At 35.3% G+C, this 22,547-nt stretch overlaps 1 protein-coding gene across 3 annotated transcripts in view; it reads right to left on the bottom strand.

Annotated features, from left to right (window-relative positions):
• Znrf2 (zinc and ring finger 2) overlaps window positions 1-22,547 on the bottom strand; it is a 99,429-nt gene that overhangs the window by 41,328 nt on the left and 35,554 nt on the right. For all 3 annotated transcript variants that reach the window (XM_026401569.2, XM_077795990.1, XM_026401570.2), the window contains exon 2: window positions 10,992-11,087. In XM_026401569.2, the coding sequence (XP_026257354.2) occupies window positions 10,992-11,087 (96 nt within the window). The remainder of the gene's footprint in view (window positions 1-10,991; window positions 11,088-22,547) is intronic.

Here is a 22,547-nt window from a genome sequence, read left to right as displayed (position 1 = left end):
ATTGCAAGATTTAAGAGCCATTAATAATGAAATGGTTATTATGGGACCTGCTCAATCGGGGATTCCTCAAGTGTCTGCTTTGCCAAAAACCTGGTATGTTTTGGTTATAGATATTAAAGATTGTTTTTTTTCAATTCCAATTCATCCTGAGGATAGTCCAAGTTTTGCATTTACTATCCCTGCACTGAATCATGAAGGTCCTGATCAGAGAGATGAATGGAAAGTACTCCCTCAAGGGATGGCTAACAGCCCAACTATGTGTCAAATTTTATGTTAACAAAGTAATCCAGCCACTTAGAAATAAAAATCCTGAACTACAAATATTTCACTATATGGATGATGTATTATTAGCACACAAAACTAAAACACATTGCTAGAATGTTATGCCACACTTACAAACTTACTAAAAAAATTATAATCTAGAGATAGCAATAGATAAAGTACAATTAAATCTTCCAATTAATTATTTAGGAGTTCTATTATCCTCAACCATGGTCCGTCCACCAAAAATTCAAATACAAGTAGATCAACTCAAATCACTTAACGACTTTCAAAAGTTATTAGGAGACATAAATTGGATAAGGCCTTATCTAGGTATACCAACAGGAGAGTTGGGACCTTTATTTGATATCCTAAAAGGTCCATCAGATCCAAATTCACCCCGAATGTTAACGCCTGAAGCAAGAAAGGCATTAAAAATCATTGAAACATATATGGAAAATATGCATTTGGATAGAATTGATATAAGTTTGCCTTTATTATTTATTGTACTACCAACAAAAAATATTCCTACAGGAGTATTTTGGCAAGAAGGTTCATTATTATGGATACATTTATCTTATTCTCCTAACACTATTCTTACTAGATATCCTGAGGCTATAGGACAATTAATACTCAAAGGAATAAAATCAGCAAAGGGAGTGTTTGGAATTTCTCCCAATAAAATTATTACTCCATATACTATGGATCAAATTGATGAGTTAGCTAATGAGTTAAATACTTGGGCAATAATCATGTGCAAATCTAATGTTTCATTTGATAACCACTTACCATCTAATCCTTTATTGTCTTTTTGGTCATTGCATCCTGTAATTTTTCCAAAAATAACAAGAAAAACATCTATCATGAATGCTCCAAATATATTCACTGATGGGTCAAATAATGGTACAACAGCAATAGTTACACCTGATCAGCCTTTTACATTTTTAGTACCTAAACAATCAGCTCAAAAGGTAGAGCTTAATGCAGTATTACAAGCTTTTGTGATGTTTAAAGATTCTGTATTTAATTTATTTTCCGATAGTCAGTATATAGTTAATGTTATAATATCCCTTGAATATGCTGGTAGGATTTCCCCTTCCTCTACTCTTTTCCCTTTGCTTTCCACTATACAAAGTCTAATCTGGGACAGAAAAGATACATTCTTTATAGGACATATCAGGGCACATACAGGATTGCCTGGAGCCCTTAGTTTGGGCAATGATTTAGCAAATAAAACTTCACATGATATACATATTTTCTCTACACTAGAAGAAGCTACAAATTTTCATAAAAAGTTCCACGTCAATGCTAATACTTTACAAAAGTGTTTTAAAATAACTAAGGAACAAGCTAGACAAATAATAAAACAATGTCAAAATTGTGTGACCTTTTTACCACAAGTTAATCTTGGAGTCAATCCCAGAGGACTGATACCTAACCATATTTGGAAGATGGGTGTCACACATTTGCCAGAATTTGGAAAATTAAAATATTTGCATGTTACAGTTGATACTTCTTCCGGATTTTTGATGGGCTCCCTTCATGCTGGAGAAAAAACTAAAGATGTTACAGCTCATTGCTTACAAAATTTTGCCACTGTGGGCATTCCAAAACAGTTAAAAACAGATAATGTCCATGGTTATTCTTCTAACTCTTTTAAACAATTTTGCTCATCATTTGGCATTACTCATATAATAGGAATCCCATACAATCCACAGGGACAAGGCATAGTTGAAAGAGCTCATCAAACTATTAAAATGTACTTATTAAAGCAAAAAGAAGGAATTGGGAAGGGGTATATATTCCCCAAAGATAAAATAACCCTTTTTACTCTAAACTTTTTAAATTTGGATTCATCAGGGTTTAGTGCTTCAGAAAGGCATATGTGTCCAAAAAAATGTACATAAGCCCAAGGTACTTTGGAAGGATATTCTAACAGGACAATGGAAAGGTCCTGACCCAGTAATTGTCTGAAGTAGGGGGTCTGTTTGTGTGTTTCCACAGGGAGAACAGCAGCCGATTTGGATTCCAGAGAGATTAACTAAAGCGATTTCTACAGACCAAAAAGAAGATGATTTGGCTCAAATCTATAACAACTGATATCCAAAACTCCAGTTTGGCTATTCTTACATCTGCAACAGAACCAGGATACTTTTTTCAATATCTATTTTATTATTACCCTTTCCCACATCATGAAGTTTTGTTTTTTGAGCTCATACAGACCTAGGTTAATGTTTTGCTGATCAGTTCTATTTTTTGTTTTTAAACATTGCAATGAAGATTTCACCTGTAAAAAGTTATAAGGCCTTTACTGTTATGTTATGTGTTGTGTACACACCTGTGTTTTATGTTGTATGTTTGTATGTCCATATGTCCATATATCATATATGATGAGCGCTCATGAAAAAATGGATCCAAATATTTTTTTTTATTCACGTGATTTAAATGGTTTAATTTAAATTGGGTAAACAGCTGTTGAGGATTGTTTTAATATGTGAACAAAGAAGGAGGTTAACAGATCTGTTTATTTACTTTCACCTTTCCTTTTCATTATATTTAATAATTCTGTTCAAGGTAATGTAAATTGTTAAGAAAATTGTTTTCTTTTAGTACCTTCTGTAATGTTACATAATTTAGCCATTATTGCCAGATTCCCTATCTTCATCCCAGTGCCGGTGAAGACAAAGATAAAACCAATCTACAGCTTCTGCAATAGCCATCACTGAACTGCTTGCAGAACTTACCTGGACTATGTATCACTTGTATGCATTTTGAACCCACTTGTATGCATTGTGAACTATCTGTTGGTGCAGCAACTTGTGGTAGTGTTGGGATATTTTTGCTGATGGTGTCATCGGTGGTACAATTTTTCCAAAAGGAGCCGTCAATTGGCTTGGTGTATCTTCCTCCCTTCTGCTTGTCATGGTTGTTCAGCTAAAATTTGGGGGCCAACAGAGGTGAGGCAAAGAACACCCCCCCCCCCGCTGGTACAAAGACCTATCTACAGTTGTGGCTGTATGCTGGACCAGTAGTCAATGACAGGTAAGATCCAATTGCAATGGTACCAACCTAAGACAGGAGGCTGACGCCTTGAGGTCAGCTCATCTGATAATGGGTAAGGACCATATGGACTATTGGACAACCTAAGGCAGGCATGGTCCCTAAGCCACATGTTTGTTGTTTAAACAGAGAGGGGGAGATGTTGAGAGCCACAGCCGAGGGGGCCCCAGCAAACTTCCAGCTGCCAGCTGATGATTGGCTCACAGCAGCCACAGCAAACTTCTAGCTGCCAACTGATTGGCTCCTCTGCAGTGATGCGCATTGGGCTGTTTCCCCGCCATTTCAGACCATGGAGCTGCTCATTGGGGGACTTTTTTTGGCTCTGCCCACGCGACCCAGTCAATCAGCCTCAAGAGCAGGAGGAGTGGGGGAGGTTGAGAGGCTTGTGGGAAGCCAGTAGTGGCAGTTGGGCTCTGAAGGTTTTTCCTGAGGAGCTGTGTGGTTTGGTGTGTGTGTTCTAAAAATAAAGTTCGTTTCTTTTGACAAGTGGCTCCCGAATTGTGCCCAGCCAGACTGCGGCACACCACTGCTATTTAACATAGTCCTTGAAACACTGGCCAGAACAATGAGATAGACAAAAGAAATTAAAGAGATATGGATAGGTAAAGAAGAACCCAAATTAGCACTATTTGCCGAAAATATGATTCTATACCTATACCCCAAAAATTCCACCAGAAAACTTCTAGAACTAGTAAATGAATTCAGCAAAGTAGCAGGATACAAAATCAATACCCATAAATAAAAGGCATTTCTGTATATCAGTGACAAACTTCAGAAGGAAAATGAGGAAAACTACCCCATTTACAATAGCATTAAAAAAAAAAACAACTTGGGAATCAACAAAAGAAGTTAAAGACCTCTACAATGAAAACTACAGAATGCTAAAGAAAGAAATTAAAGAAGACCTTAGAAGATGGAAAGATCTCCCTTGTTCTGGATAGGAAGAATTAATATTATCAAAATGACCATACTATCAAAAGCACTATACAGATTTAATGCAATTCTAATCAAAATCCTAATGACATCCCTCATAGAAACAGAAAAAGTGTGGGGAGCCATTCTCACACGTGATCGGGTGCCTCCCGTTGAGGGTCTGAGGCACTTTGGCATAAGTCGAAGTTTTTCCCGGCCCTTTCCTGATGAGAGAGCCCATCCGTGTGGGGGTGTGCCTGACCACTGACCCCGGGGACCCAATCGCTGACCCTGACCTTGGAGTGCAGCCCCCCCTCAACCTTCATTGGATGGAATTCTCCCCTGAATCTCTTGTTCCCTAATAAAAGGCTAGTCCCCGGCGTGCTCGCTCTCTCTCTCCTGCTAGCCCTGAGTAATCCTTGCTGCCCTGCTGGGCGGCTAGAGGAGCGAACCAGAGAGGGGAGCCGTCTCGGACCTAGCAATAGAATTAAGGTAATTGAGTCTTGTGTTTTTATTTCGATCTCGTCTAACTAACTTTATGCCTAGAACCTCATTAATGAAACCACTGCGCAGGCCGCGTGGTAGAAAAAAAGCAGTCAAGAAATTCATCTGGAAAAAAAGAGACCCAAAATAGTTAAAGCAATCCTTAGCAAGAAGAGTGAAGCAGGTAGCATTGCTATATCAGACCTTAAACTATACTACTGAGTGATAGTAACAAAAACAGCATGGTATTAGCACCAAAATAGACTTGTAGACCAATGGTACAGAATAGAGGACACAGAGAATAACTCACATAAATACCATTATCTTATATTGACAAAAATGCCAAAAACGTACATTGGAGAAAAGATTGTTTCTTTTGCTGAGAATAAACTATCAGTGAGGTGAAGAAAGAGCCTACTAACTGGGAACAAATTCTTACCTCATACACATCAGATAGAGCACTAATCTCTAGGATATATAAAGAACTCAAAAATCTTCACACCAAAAAAACAAATAACCCAATCAATAAATGGACCAAAGAACTGAACAGACACTTCTCAGAAATTATATACAATCAATCAACAAATATATAAAAAAAGTTCAATCTCTCTAACAATTAGAGAAATGGAAATAGAAACCACTCTAAGATTTCATCTCACTCCAATCAGAATGGCAGCTATTAAGAATACAAACAACAATAAGTGTTGGCGAGGCTGAGGGGTAAAAGGCACACTCATACATTGCTGGTGGGACTGAAAATTGGTGCAGCCAATATGGAAAGCAGTATGGAGAATGCTTGGAAAACTGAGAATGGAACTACCATTTGATCCAGCTATCCCATTCCTTGGTCTATACCCAAAGGATTTAAAAATAGCATACTACAGGGACACAGCCACATCAATGTTTATAGCAGCACAATTCACAATAGCTAAACTGTGGAACTGACCTAGATGCCTTTAAATTGACGAATGGATAAAGAAAATATGGCATATATATACAATGGAATATTATTCAGCATTAAGAGAAAAATATGGTATATATACAGAATGGAATATTATTCAGCATTAAGAGAATAAAATCATGGCATTTGCAGGTAAATGGATGGAGCTGGAGAATACAGCGTTAAGTGAAATTTAGCCAATCCCATAAAACCAAAATGCTGAATGATTTCTCTGATTTAAGGAGGCTGATTCATAATATGCTGCATGGAGGGGGAGGAATGGGAAGATTAAATGAATTCTAGATAGGGCAAAAGGGGAAAAGGGGAGGGAGGGGAAAGGAGGGGGCATAGGGGAAGGAAAGAGGGTGGAATGCAATGGTCATCATTACCCGAAGTTCATGTATATGACTCTACTTTGTGTACAACCATGGGTATGAAAAATAGTGCTCTATATGTGTAATATGAATTGTAATAATTAAAATTTTAAAAAAAATTTTAAAAATAAGAGATGATCAATGAAAATAAATGAAGAAATGTCAACTCATAGAACCGAACCCTTCCTTAAAAGGCAAGGTTCACACATGCTCAGGCAATAACTCCTTCTTTAAAATTCTGCTTGGTGATTGTTAAGGGAGTTTTTGCTTGTTTGCTGTTTTGTGGCACTGAAGATTGATCCCAGAATCCTACACATGCTAATACGCAAGAGTTCTACCAGGAGAAGTTATACCCCAGCCCCTTTTTAAACTTCAATTGTAAAAGACATGCAAATTTAAGAAAACATACTGAACTCAGAACAATTAAAATGTGTGTTTGGGTAAGAAATCTTTAAACCAATAAAATGTCCTATATAAGAGGCAGAAAGCAAGCTTATAACTTACAATAATAATCTTAACTGCCTAGAAGGCTGGATTTTAACTACAAAAGGAAGAAATATAGTTTTTTGTGTAAAAGTGCATATGAGAATCCAGATCATCAGAAGGCTGTACATGTGCACGGGAATTACAATGCTGCCTGAATCATATTTATAATAGTTAGGGCACTTGATAAGATAAAGTCTTTCACAGACGGCGCAGAAAATGGGGTCCCATTTCTTTACTTTCACAGCAGAACAAGTTTCCTTTCAATTTCAACCTACTTTCTGATGATTTTAAATAGCTCTGCTATGATTCACTATTTAAGTTTGTAATTTAACTCTCGGGAGACAAAACTTTTTTTCAAGTTGCACCTCCTCCAGGTGATACATGGCACATGTATACAAATAAAACAAAGATTTCTTAAATATAACCTTACTGCATTTAATCACAGATTTCTAAAGTAAAAATTGAACTTATGATGATATAAAATATACCATGATCCATGAAGTTTGAAGATCAATAAAATCAGGACTAAGAATCTGCTAATATTTAATTCATTTTTTGGTTTGTTTTGAATTATTTTTGAAGATGTTCAATAAGGAAATCAAGACTCAATCAATACAATATTTATATCAGTCACTGAGTATAAAAGAAATTACTAGGTCCATAAATAAAACAATGAAACACATGAAAGAGGGAGAAAAGTAAATAAAAATAGGCAGTATCTGACTTGATATAAGGGCAATCTAATGTTGATGTTCACTGAGACATTTACACATTTTTTCCATCCTACCAAAATACCACTTCCATTAAGTAACGTTACCCAATCGTTCAGGATCCTTTCCTGCCACAAGTGCCCTGGGCCTCCTACCTGAAGCTCTGCTGAGCCAGCTTCCTAAGCCCTGACAATTTCCACTTAGCTACCCAATTTTCTTCTTTGGGTACTAGGATCTGGGTGTTCACAAACATACTATGAATTCTTTTTTTTTTTTTTTTAGTTGTAGAGAACACATACATTTATTTATTTATTTTTTATTTTTGTATGGTGTTGGGGATCGAACCCAGTGCCTCACACGTACTAGGCCAGCGCTCTACCACTGAGCCTCAACCTGGCCCGACATACTATACATTTTAAATAAGAAAGTTGTTGTGGGCTAATCTGAAAATCAAAATAATATTTAAATAATCAATTTAAATTTAATTGATTTTAATTATCAATTTAAAGTGAGAATGCATTTTTAAAACTCCTAATTACCAACTCTTTCTATTCAGAAATGTGTCTATAAACACATCCAAATTGAAAACAGCCCAACTACTCTCCTTATTGTGAATGTTTATAGACATTTAAATTAATACCCAATTCACAAATAAATTTCAAAATGTCAGGTCTAGCTACTTCAGGAAAGGCTATAGAAAGATATAAGTTAATACCATTATGCTGAAAAAATTTCTTTTTTGAGAATTAATATAATTTAGAGGTCCAATCAATCTGACTGGGAATCAACATTTAGGAATTCAAATATGAAACTTTAAGCTTAGAGTCCAGAGATTCTTTGACTCACCTTGCTCTAAATTTCGTAATACTAGATACCTTGCTTAGACATTAAAGAGGCTAGTTTTCATACAGATTCAGCACTGCTATAAATGGTAGTCTAGGGGATCTGCCCTTAAAACAAAGTTTCCCCATAGTACAGAGGCATTTTACTAATCTGCCACCTTTCTATGACCCTCCAAATCAGTCCAGTAAAAGCTTCTTTTCTCTTCCATTACTCATACAAAGCCATCATCCAAGGGTTAGTTTTAAAACTTCAAGAACTACATATAAATTTTACGGAACAAGCGAATGTTTATATAGTTTAATATTAATAAAAAATTTTAAAGATTCAAGCCTCACTACATTAAGAATGGCTGAAACTTCATTAATTTTTCTCATGTTGTTTAGTAATTTTAGATTTTGGAAAACTACTAAATACTTAAAACTTTAACCTTTGGTTTACAGTATCCCCAAGCAGAAAGTTATATATGGGTTCTTTGAGACACCAATCTAGAAGAAAATTTAATGACTTGAACACAGAAAATTTGAAAATTAAAAAACTGTTAAATACCAACACCTAAGAAGACTGTATTCTAGATTTACAGAAAGAAAGTGTGCAAATACTTTATTGTACTTTTTCAATTCAAGGCTTAAACTTTAAGTATGTTTAAGTATGTTTATTGATTGCTGAGTATTGAATCCCAAGCTGACCTCAGGCATACTAGGTAAATGCTCTACCATTAAGCTACACCCTCAACCCAGACACTTGTAGTAAACTTAATTATGGAGTGTAATGAAAGGATAATGGAGCAAGTATTGGAAACTGTTGAGAGCCACAGCCGAAAGGGGCCCCAGCAAACTTCCAGCTGCCAGCTGATGATTGGCTCACAGCGGCCACAGCAAACTTCTAGCTGCCAACTGATTGGCTCCTCTGCGGTGATGCTCATTGGGCTGTTTCCCCACCCTTCAGACCACTGAGCTGCTCATTGGGGGACTTTTTTTGGCTCTGCCCACACGACCCAGCCAATCAGCCTCAAGAGCAGGAGGAGTGGGGGAGGTTGAGGCTTGTGGGAAGCCGTGGTGGCAGTTGGGCTCTGAAGGTTTTTCCTGAGGAGCTGTTTTGTTGTGTGTGGTTCTAAAAATAAAGTTCGTTTCTTTTGACAAGTGGCTCCTGAATTGTGCCCAGCCAGACTGCGGCAGGAAACAAGCCCATTTTTAGCCTCAAAATATGAGTCTGAGTATTTTTTTCTTAAGAAACAGAATTTTAACTAATTATGCAAAATAGCCAATTCAATTTCATAATGTAAGAAGGTTAGGATATTACCAATAGGAACATTTACTACACAAAATAACTGTAAAAGCCATTTTCATTGGCAAATGAATGGGAAAGAGTATTCTACTGTCACCACTATAATAGTGTGGCTGGAACACTAACTTTGAGGTATGGCAGGTACCGATTCCTAAACAGTCTGCAAACACCAATCCAAAGTAATATGTTCATTTCAATGTTAAATTCTACCTTTCCCAAGATTTCAGTTACCTCAGAAATCTCCTGATTAGCAAACTGCTGGTACACTTACTATATTTTTCCTGTAATACCTTTAAATAACCAATAAATTTTAGCTCAGAGAAATCAGTGACTATTAAACTATAAGCTCCACCCCTAATTTATTCATTGTTGTAGTCCTACTTCCTAACACATACCTTATACATAATAGATGCTCAAAAGATACTAGTAGCATCCAGTCCAGCTTTCAACTGGCTTCACTGTTGATTAATATTCTATTGACTTATTTGAAACCAAATTTTAATCTAAAATTTTTCTTCTGAATTTTTTGGTTTATAAAATTTTGAGGGGAAGAACTTTCACTCTTGTCTTAGTCAATTTATTATAAAAAAATTACTTGATTTTTTCCCCAACGTTTATTCCAAAGTATGCCAAGACTATACGTAAGATCTCTCCTAGATACTAAATAAATAGCTAGGGATTTTGGTCCAGAAAGAATAGCACAGTCTAAAGCACCAGACCTAACTAAAGTGTCAGCTACCCTCAGGACTTGCAGAATAGAAATGTTTTGGGGACAAAGACAGAAACAGATGTAAATGTATGGCATAAGTGGAGTTCATCTCTATTTCATTCCTTTTTTTTTTCCATTTAGCCATCTATTTACTATACTTACAAACTTTTATTCTGTATTCCTAAATATGTATCCTTTGTTTATCATATACTTTAAATAATAAGAAAAAAGCTGCAATTTCATCCATGCATGCGTACTTTAGAAAATGGTCATTTCGAACACTACTTATTACCTAGGCTTGACCTGAAATATTTTATTTCAGTGTAGAAGTTCCCAAAAGAATTTTCTGGAGTAAGGAAACTAAGGGAGTCTTTGAGATTCTTTTTAGTTTTAGAAGGTAAAAAACGATTTTTATATTAACACTAAACCATCATTTGCCTTTTTCATTCCCATTGTCTCTGTAACAATGGAAGTATCCAGAAGACACTTGAAGTGCCATATCACAACAAACTGAATGCAGAAAAGATATTGAGAATTCTCTGTCATCAAGCCAGACATCACAGTTTTCAAAAATGTAAGATGTAAATGTCACTTTAGTCATTATTTTTTGTCTTAGAAAATTTACCTTTTTTCACTTAAAAATTATGTCAACATAATTACATTTAATGCTTGAATTAAGTAAGAAAATGTTAATTCTGTTAATTCCTAATATGCCAAACATTGACAGATATAACCTAGTAAACAAAAGCTCTCTAAAATTCTCAGCAATTTTTTGAGAGTGAGAAGGGTCCCTAAGAACAGCGCTTCAGAATGACTAATGGTCTAGCACAGGGCACAAGGGCCTTCCTACCATCTAAATTTTACTGAAAACACGAAATTTATAAAATGTAAGGTAATTCTATTTAAAATTATTAAGACAGTGGACTTACCATTATAGGTTATTCTTGGCTTTGTTAAACACATCACAAGGTGCAAATCCATTTCATCAGAGGGTACAAATTTTGAGCATACAGGGCACTTAAATCCTAAAAAATAAAAGAAACTCAAGTCACTTGACTATTCTTAATAATCCAACTATAATTTTTAAAAAGCATCTCAAACTTCAATATCACAATAATGTATTATAGTACTTGTGTACAATTTAGTGAGAAAAGTTTGTGACCATATTTAAATTAGTTTATTAAAATCATCCTATCATTAAAAAAAAGAAACAGGTTCAAATGAGAATTCTCACTCTTCCTAATGTTCTGATCCAGTAATTCTCATGTTTCTAATTTCTTGCATTAATCTATCGACACATATAATTTCATTTTATAGTAGCTTTCTAATACGACCATCTTAGTGAAAATTACCTTTCCCATCCTGAAAAAGTACACAAAGTCACAAGTTTTTACAGTCTCACAGGACCTTAGAAACTACTCAATAATTGTAGAACTTGTAAGGAAGAATGTGAAGGCTTTCAGAACAGCAAAAACAGCCTACAATCTAAGACTCCTCTCATTGACATCTACATTAGTAGTTGCTATGGTTTGGTTAGAATATAAGTAAGTCCCCCAAGATTTCCTGTGTTGGAAGTTTCATCCTCATGTGGTAAAGAGGGGATGGGACCCTAAAAAAGTGGGGCCTTGTGGGAGGTCTTTAGATCACTGGTGGCATGCCCTCAGAAGGGATTAAAATAGTTCTAATGGAATTCTAGGGTTATAAAAGTCTGAGCCTAACCTCTTACTGGCTCTCTAGCTTCCTCCTGTCTGATGATGTGATCCCTCCTGCCACTGTGAGGCCTTCACCAGAGCCACACTAATACCAGCCAGTACCATGCCCTTGACCTCCACAACTGTGGGCTAAAGAAACCTCTTTTCTAAAGTTACCAGACCCATATTTATAAAAATATGTCAAAATATACTCATGTACTTCTAAAAATAACAAATAACATGAAGAATAAATAAAGTTACTCAGTCTTGGGTATTTCATTATAATAACCAAAAAAACAGTAAAATTGGTCTTTTCACCATACTATTACTAAAGTCATAACACAAGTAACAACAGCATCAAGCCAGGACACATTTTTGTTGTCAATTTTGACAAATTAAATATTAGTTCGTCTCCCACAATTATTAGTTTGAACTACTAAATATTTGCCTGAAGTATTCCATTAAAAATAAACCTACTAAACGAGAGAATCGGTCATTAGTCAGTTTTATTCTACTACCTTACTTACCAAAGAAAACTGTCTCATCCCCTGATTCCTTACTGCTTAGGCAGTCATCATGTTTCCCTACTGTCTCACTATTCTCCTGACACTCTCCACCCCAACACTGTGAAACACTTGAGCAGAGCTGGAATATAATCCTAATTTGTAGTTTGGCTAGGGACAAATGAGGAATGAAACAGAGAGAGTCCCAAGAAAAACTGACTGAACCAGCCTAAGAAACAATGGGAGACTATACTAGTCAATAGTAAAAAGCAGTAGCAGAAAAGTCAGTAGGCAAGAGAGAGTGGGGTGTCTTTTATTGACTTGTGTGTAATATAAGGGAAAAGAAACTATAGGCAAGCATGGAAAAGGGTCCACATGGGAGATCCTGGAGCAAACACACAGAGGGAAGAAGGAGCAGCACTATTAGAGACAAGTAATATAACCAGTAGTGAAAGGGACATTCTGCAGCTCTCTAGGTTCAGGGACCATCTTCTTTCTATGGTGACGTGATAATGGCAACCAAATGAGTTAGACCACAATCATAATCTCATACAGAACTTTAGAAGGATTTGAGAAAAGGTTTTAGCATAGCTTCTCATCCAAGTATTCAATTTCAAAAATGAAATATATGATTTTGAACAACATTTTAAAAATCATATTAAGGGCTGAGGTTGTGGCTCAGTGGCAGAGTGCTTGCTTCACAAGTGTGAGGCACTAGGTTTGATCCTCAGTACCACATTAAAAAATAAATAAAAATAAAGATATTGTGTCCATATATAAAAATATTTTTAAAACCCCATATTAATTGCATTTGAAAAGAAATGTTTTACTTCAACTTCCTGAAAACCACCTTAATGAAAAGTGGGGGAGGAGGATTCATTTTTTAAAAAATCAAACTACAAAAAATTAGTAATTGCCTACCACACACTACATACAATGAAATAGATACAATGAAATTTGATCAACTTTGGGGAAGACAAAGAGGCCCTCAAAGCAGCAACTAAATTTCAAAGACCAACAATCTTTTTTCCTTGGAAATTTAAAAACTTGCTGCTTTTGAGGTTAAACAGGGTATAAAACAGGGACAAAGGTGAACTATGTTAGAACTACTGATCAGAATTATCTGAGTAATGGCACACAAACCCTAAATCATTAAATAAATGTACATTATAAAAAGCTTCACTGAGATCATCCAGCACCCCTACGGAGGAAAAACAGTATATACAAAAAAACTACTGGAATTTACAATGTGAATTTAAACATGTGTGTCTCTCCTCTCCCCCAAACACACTAAAATGACAAGAAATGAACAAATAAATAGGACTGAGAAAATGGATATCCTGTATGCTGAAAAAAGTAAATTCTCACTACAAAATTCTCAAAGGAGTCAGGAATCCATAGCTCCATAACTCTTCAAATGGTGATACAAACAGATCCTTAGGGCTGGGGCTGTAGTTCAGTGGTAAAGTGCTTGTTTACCACGCCTCACGGTGAGGCACTGGGTTTGATGCTCAGCATCACATAAAAATAAAGGTACTGTGTCTATCTACAAGTAAAAAAAAAAAAAAAAAAAAACACCCACAGATCTTCAGGCTCCCAATCCATGGCATCCAGGCAAGCAACTACCATTCTCTTACCAGAACAAGAGAACAGAGGTTTATTGTGGAAAAATGAACCAACAAAAATATATAACTGAGGATACCACACATGGCAATGGGCAGGAAGAAAAAGTAGCTCAATTGGTAGAGTGCTTGCCTTGCATGCACAAGGCCCTGAGTTCAATCCCTAGCAAAACACACACACACACACACACACACACAATCTGCCCACTGAAAAAAGTCCTTCTCTATCTCTACCCATTAATATGATAGATTCTTAAGTCAAATGAAACAAAGATTCTTGCCTATTGTAAGCCTTAGTCTTGCATATAAAACTTCCAATTAACTTTTTAAGGTCTTTCTCTATAGCACCATGCTAAATAAAGAGGAAAAGATTTATCATGGTGAAATTAATCAAAACCAAATTCAAATGACAAATGACAAAAATATTTGTAATATATATCAAAAACAAAAAGAGGCCAGGTGTGGTGGCACAGGCCTGTAATCCCAGCACCTTGAGAGGCTGAGTCAGGATCATGATATGTTCAAAGATAGCCTCAGCAAAAGCAAGGTGCTAATAAGCAACTTAGTGAGACCCTGTCTCTAAATAAAATACAAAATAGGGCTAGGGATGTGGCTCAGTGCCCCTTACTAATAAGTTCAATATCTAGTACATATATACACACACACCAAAACACTTAAAATTGAAGAAAATAAAAATCAAAACTGTTAGAAAAATGGGCAAAAGTTCTAAAAAGATATTTCACCAAAAATATATGCAAATGACACTTAAATGAAAAACTACACAGCACTTGATTAAAGAACAAAAAACAATTTCAAGTTCTTTGCATTTCTTTATTCTCATGTTAGTGACTTTAGGAGAGAGGAGAGAGAAACACAGATGTTTAACTCACTGTATTTAACTAGAAATCCAGGTGGTTCTCTGTAGACACAAGACAGCTTTCTAGACTTGGGCTCTACTTTACAGAGATTCCATTTCTCATTAGATTAGTGAAAACTCAAAAGTTTGATAATACACCATTGATGTGGCTATGAGTAAATAAGCATATGCTGCTGGCAGGATTATAAAATTGTACAATGTCTACAGAAAGGTAATTGGGCAATATCAATCAAAATTGTTTTTTCGTCTGATCTAGTTCTAAGAACCCACCAAGAAAGTAGAACCCCAACATTTAAAAAAAAAAAAGTAATTTACTGTGACACTATTTGAAATAGTACAATATTGGAAACAATTTAATTGATCACACATGAGATTTGGTGAATCTGGTATTTCCAAACAAGGAAATGTATGAAAAGAAATAAAGATCTCTATGAACTGAAATGGAGTGATATCGAGGATATATTAAGTAACATACTATGTTAGCAACTGTGTAAGAAAGGGTAAATAGGAATTCATATATGTGTGTGTGTACATCTGCAAGAAAAACAAAGCATATACTTCAAAATAGGATTTAAATGCAAGTTATCCATAGGTGGTGAGAATGGCAAGACACAGGTAAGAGGATACTCTGAATATAACTTTCAATAAAGCTTTTGATTTTTGAACAATATTAATGATTTGAAATTAAATATAAAAACAAATCACCAATAATTGAGGGAAAAAGTCCATATCCTAAATTACAAAACAACAAATGATATCAAATAGACTGCAAGGAAAAACACGCTTTATCAACTAAAAAGGGCCCAACACTAATGACAACCCAGTATCAATAAGCAGCCCCAGCATCTAGCCCTAGGTTTCTGTATCATCATTCCTCCACAAAAAAGAACCTGAGTTCCTTGGGGAAATGGTAGTTTTAGGTCCAGGACAGGGAAATTACAATATCTTGTTGTGCCAGTTTAAAAGGGTTCCTTCTTGGCCAAATTTGGGCGATTTGAGAATCAAAATAATGCATGGATTTTAATATATTAAGTTTTAAAAGAATGTAAAAGTACATATGGATAATTAGACATTCTGAAAATACTAACCCAATAATCTCTTAAACTACTAAGGTACTATTACAACAGAAAAAATGACTTGTAATCGCTGAAATAAATGTTCAACAAAAGGGAAAGTTGACATGATGTGCTCTCTAATGTAATGCACTGAGGATGTAATATACCCATGTATATTCTTGCCAAATATAATCTGAACATAATTGTAAATAAATTTGGAAAAACCTTTAACACACAAAAGAGGCAATAAAACAGACACAAAAACTATAATAAAAGTCTATGCATGTAGCAGCAGAAAATTTCAATAGTGCCAACTACTGGTCCCAAATATTATAAGATTTCTATTTATTGGGGGCTTTTGTTTCTATTTATTTGATTGCTTCTATTTACTTGCTTTGGTTTCCATACGTTAAAGAAGTTTTCCAATTTCCTTAATTATCCCAATAATTAAAGATATACTGCATCCAAGAAACAAGACCAGGAAGCTATAAAATAATAAAAGAACCAAAAGAAAGCACTTGAAAATTAGAAATTCGATCAAAATTAAAGATTTATGTAGAAAGGTAAAAGAACTACTTGAGGTAATAATGTCAAATGTTAATAATTAACATCTACTATGTAGCAGGAAATCATTCATTTAAATACTTTGAACAAACTATTTAATTTACCTTTACATCCTCTGAACTAGGTACAAGCATTTTACAGATGGATAAGTAACCAATCATTTATCTAGAAAATTGTCACAACAGAATTCAAGCAGACTTTCTAACTTCAGAGCCCAAGTCCTTAACTATTACTCTACACAGCATTTCTAACTCCTAAGAAGCAGAACCAGAAGTCAAAGACAGTAGATAATAAAAATCAGAAGGTCAATCCAGGTGGTCTAACATCTAACCAAAAAATGGAGAAATTGAGAAAAGAAGAAACTATAAAGACATAATGTAACATTTTTCTAGACTAAAGTTCATAAGTATGTAGACTCAAAGAATGTAAAAGAAACAAATGAAAATAAAAAGCCATAAAATGTAAAGTTACATTACTATGAAAAAACAAAGCATTAGGGATTTTAAAAAATCTATTAAACATTTTCAAAAGATCAAAGCAAAATATCTAAAATAGTGTCCCAGACCTTTTTAAATTTTTGTCTTTAATGCTATCACTACTTTTGGGGAGTTTAGGTGAAACTATTCTTTAATCAAAATGGCACTGGTCTTTTCAACATTAACACAATGTCACAGAAAGACAAGTGAAACAATAACTTCAAAAATTAAAAGGAAACATTTCATTTGGATTATGTACCTAAACTATTACATACTCACACTTGATAACATATATTTTTTTCCAGACAGATCTTTAATGACACTTTCAAGAGACTTCTAGAACACTTACTCCATTAAAACAAGAGAGCAAATAGATCCCTCACAGGAGAGAGGTGAAGGGAAGTCCTTAGGTGCTAAATATGTGGCAGATCTAGAAGTAATTAGTCCAGGTTGGAAGAGGAAAAGTGAAGACAAGGAGGGAAAAAGGAAACCTCAGGAATTATTCACAGAATAATATTTAATCATTACTGGAGACGCACTAGGCAAGGGGAGCCTTTCAGAACTCTCAGAAGGAAAAATAAATGGGAACTGCGAAATTTATATCCTCAAAGACTTAGGACATGAGATGAATCAAAACAACAAAAAATCAGAAATGTGGGAGTGGGTTGGTACAGGGGATTCAACCCAGGGATGCTCTACCACTGAGTTACATATTCAGCTCTTTTTTACTGTTTCCCAGGCTTCCTTCAAACCTGTGACCTCCTGCCTTAGCCTCCCAACCTGCTGGGATGATAAGTGTGTGTACCATCATGCCTGATCTAAAGGACTCTTGATTGGCACCCAGATCCTGCTAAGGTGCCGCTTTTCTCCAGGAAAATTTCTCTAATGCTCCACTCCAAAACAAGATTTAATCATTGTCTCCCTTTGTGTTTCTTCGATGCTTGACAATATTTAATACTGCAACACAGTACTATACTAGTAATACAGAATTCCTCAGGTATGGTAGTCGCCATTTCCTATCTCTAACAATGGAATTAAATAATTATAAGCAAAAGACTCTCTTGATTAAGCTGCTCACTTAAAGAGAATATAGGTCTAAGTAGAAATCAAAAGTGATGTAACTCAGCTCTTATAACTGCTCAGCCTTCAAGCTTTCTGCCACAGCATCCTGGCTCAAAGAGCATCTTACGTTATTTCACATGTACACACCATCTTTTCTTACGCTAAGCTTTTCATATTACCTCCTATTATTATCCAACTACAAATCTGGTAAAACCATTTAATCCTTTTCCTCCAAAAAACCACATCACCCATTAAATCTTTTTTGCCTCTGCTCTTGATTGTTAATAAAAATAAGAAAAATAGGTATACTGACAATCTATTCTCACTCAAGCCCAGATCATGACTCACCATCTTAGTGAAATCTTTAAGAGAACTCAAAACGAGAATGTCCTTCTCTGACCTACTATATTTCTTTTATTAATAATTCTCATTTGATGTCATTAATATTTCTTCTATGTAGATCCTAACAAGTCTGAGAATACCTGTGAGACAGACATTCTTCTAAATACTTTATTCACCTTGCCCATCAGACTAGACCTATATAAATCAACAGTGAATAAATATCTAAATGGATGCAAAAACAAATTATATAGTTGCCCTGAGTTCTACAGAGGCAAGAGTGGTACAATTAAAGCAGATTACGGAATTCTAATTACCAATAACCATAATTTGACAATCAACAGAACCCTAAGCATTGCTCACAGGAATGAGCTATTTTTTTTTCAAATTCATTTTAAAGGTAGAGCTGTTTTAAACATACCAATAAAGGTAAATAAATTATCTTTTGTAAGTAAAGTTTTTTAGAGTATGTAATACATAATGCACATCTAAAGATCTGGATTCTAAACTGAGCAGACATACATCACTTGCTGATTGGACCTGTTCCAAATTTGGCAAATACAGAGTTATCCTTTTAAAGAAAAACTTCTCCATAATATAACTAACCTAAATAAACAGATAAGAGCAGTTTCATATTACCTGTCTTTTCTCTGGAACTATCATAGTATTTTTTTGGTTTTGTTTTCCTTTTGTGTTTGTGCGCGTTGTAAATTCAAGGCCTCTCATGTGCTCTCAAACACTTTAGCACTGAGCTAAATCCCCTGTTCACTATCATGGTTTTAATAAGTAGAACTGAAAAGGAAAAAATGGTCAAGAGGCTAAAGGAGAAACCTATACTGTTTTAAAGTGACAGCTACTTATTAAAAGACAAAAATCTCTCTCAACAAAATGAAAACAGACAGCAAAAGTTCCAACAATACAATGTAGCAGAATACATTCCAAAACAAGGTGGCATATTAATTTTTTTTTAAGGCACCAGGAATTGAACTCAGGGGCACTTGACCACTGAGCCACATCCCAAGCCCTATTTTGTTTTTTTATTTAGAGATTTTATTTTGTTTTTTATTTAAAGTTAGCACCTTGCTTTTGCTGAGGCTGTCTTTGAACTCATGATCCTCCTGCCTCAGCCTCCAGAACCACTAGGATTACAGATGTGTGCTACTGCGCTTGGCTTGCATATTAAATTTTATTCTTGTTCAGTAAGCATTTTATCAAATATCTAATTCTCTAATCATCACCCAAAGCAACCCTGACGGAGCTTACAAAACTATTATATACCAACTTGTATAAAAAACATACTTGGAATGTCATGACCATATTTTAAGTCTACCAGGAAATCATTATTTTCTACCATCTACTCATTTCTACCTCTTTTGAAGAGAAGGGAAAAAGGAAATGAATAATTCTAAGTGAAAATTTTGGTATGATTTATTTTGTATAGTCTCAAAGTCATTAGTATAACTATTTTGATACACAGTAGGCATTTGAATATTGGAATGAATGAAAGACTATCCAAAGAAGTGCTATTTTTTCACAGTTAAATATCAGCAAGCTGAAATTCATTAAAAGTCTTACAATGGTCATTTAAACATGCCCTCAAAGGTTTCTTTATACTTAAAAAAAAAAAGTAATTTCATTTTCTTCTTTTCTCCCCTGATGAGAAACAGAACAAAGCAAAGCAGAAACACTTGAGGGATTATTTTTAAATGTTTTATATTTAACAATGCTCTGTTTTCCAAAAAGAGCTACTTTCTATGCTCACAGCAATTATTCCCACTCCATGATTCAACTTCATGAGAATGAGAATAGGTGGGTCCTTAGGGAACATCTACTCTAATCTTATTTGAGAGATAAGAAAACCCAGACAGGTAATAATGCTTGCAAGAAGTCATAAAACTACTCAACTGCAGAGCCATAATTAGGACTCTTTTTATTATATTCTTCAGCCTCCCCTCTATCAGACCTCTTCCATAGGTATTTATAACAAATAATTTATAACACTTTATATATAAAAACATTATATAATCATGCACCCATCATGGGGGGTGGGGCTATTCCAAGAATGTTTTCAAGAAGACATATTTCTTGTGAATGTTGGCAAGTATCAATAAAATGAAAGCTAGGATAAGCAAACGTATTATATACTAGGTATGCCATGAGTAAATCAAAATTGATACTGGAATTAAATTCTGGACATTTTAACAAATATACTTCCCATATTTACAGAAATATTTAGAAACCCAGAGAAATTAAGTATTTGAGATTCAGTAATTGCCTCCACAAATAAAAAAAAATTACAGCCATTGTTAAAGTCATACCCAAGAAGTGCATGCATAAATTTTTATGTCTGTAGCACATTCACTAAAAATAACACTTTAGATACCAATTTCCTTTTTGTGTATTTTATTTAGAGACAGGGTCTCACTGAGTTGCTTTAGCACCTTGCTTTTGCTGAGGCTGGCTTTGAATTGAGATTCTCTGCCTCAGCCTCCCAAACCAGTGGGATTACAGGCTTGCAACACCATACCTGACAACTTCTTGCTTTTGTTTACTAAACTGAACTCTGTGTTCCTCATCCTATCTCATTTACTGTCTAGACTACTTTATCTATAACCTACAAATCTAATAGATTAGAATAACTATAAAAGATCTTAATGGTGGATGACAACTGACAGAAAAGGGTTCCCTGAAACTGAAATTTGTGCATGCTCCTATTATGTATAGAAAAGAATTCTGACACTGGAAACTATAGCTTTATTAGAAAATAAAAGTTGTCTTGACCCACATGGGTATTTCCCTGGGAAAACCAACAAATAGCAAGATTTCTCTTTTAAATTTGTGTTGAGTCAATTAGATTAAACCCTTTTATAGATGAATATCAAATAGGATACAATGTGATTGCTCTTGTCAGCTTGAAGAACAGGAACTGAAGAGCCCAAAGCTATATGTACAGTAGAAGAGTCAACTTAAATCATGGTAGTTTGGGACAGGTCAGTTCCCATAGAAAATTAAATTAAATCCATGTGGTAATACTAACAAGATGTTCTTAATTTATAATTAAAGAATATGCCAGTAATAGAACAAGGACTTAGGGATCAGTGATTTAACTAATATTAATGGATTTCATAAAATCTAATATACTGAGTATCTTCTGCCATTAGGGAATTTGAAAATGCTCCCACATAACCACTAGGGTAGAAGAGAGGATAAAGCAGCAGGATGCTGAGTCAGCACAAGACAGACACAGGAGTGCTATGGTTTGAGTTTGTCCCCCAAAGGTTTATGTGATGAGACACTTGTTCTTTGGAAAAGTGATACTCTGAAAGGTGGTAGAATCTTTAAGGGGTGGGGCCCAGTAGAAAGTGATCAATCACTGCGGTTATCTGCCACAGAAGGAATTACTGTAGTTCTTGAAGGACCCCAATTAGTTCCTATAGAAGCAAGTTGTTAAAAAAAAAAAAAAAAAGAGCAAACCTGGTCCCCAAATCTCTTTGGCTTCCTGTTTTGCCATGTGATCTCTTCTACACATGTTCCTGCCAATATTATACCATCCATCATAAGACCTTCATCAGAGGCCAAACAGTAGGGGTCTAGGGGTCAATTTTGGACTTTCTGCCTCCAAAACTGTGTTAAATAACCAGTTTTTTTTTTTTTATATAAAGCACCAAACCTCAGGTATTTTGCTTTAGGACTAAGGCAGAGAGGTTAAAGTTTGTTCAGTGTTGTTGTTTTGGTGGTGCTAGGGATTGAGCCCATGGCGTTGTGCACGTGAGGCAAGCACTCTACCAACTGAGCTATATCCCCAGCCCAAGGTTAAATGTTTTCTTATTCTTCATTGATATAAAACAAGCTCACTACAGAATAGGACAATGGCTCCAAGGCTAACTTCGCTTCTGCATTCTCAGGGACAATTTTAGAAACTATTATGTTTTGAGTATGATGTGTTCCCCAAAAAGTTCCTGTGTCAATGCACAAATGTTCAGAGTGAAATGAAGAGACTATGAGAACTGTAACCTAATCAGTCCATCCTACTTTTTTTTGGTAGCTGGTGTGTAGCTAAAGGATGTGGGACACTGGGGATGTACCCCAGAAGGGCTCATCTTCAGGTAGCCCCCTCCCCACTCTATTTTTGCTTCCTGGACACCATGATCTGAACAGCTTTCCTCTGCCACACTCTTCAGTCATGATTGTTCTACCTCACCTAGGGCCCAGAGCAACAGATTTCAGACTTCTGAAGTCATTAGCCAAAGTAAACTTTCCCTCTTCTAAGTTGTTCTTGTCAGGTATTTTGGTCAC

Source organism: Urocitellus parryii, chromosome 3 (genome assembly GCF_045843805.1).
Source record: "Urocitellus parryii isolate mUroPar1 chromosome 3, mUroPar1.hap1, whole genome shotgun sequence".
Classification (NCBI taxonomy): domain Eukaryota; kingdom Metazoa; phylum Chordata; class Mammalia; order Rodentia; family Sciuridae; genus Urocitellus; species Urocitellus parryii.
Note: the sequence above shows the minus strand (reverse complement) of the source record. Positions and strands in the feature narration are given on the sequence as shown.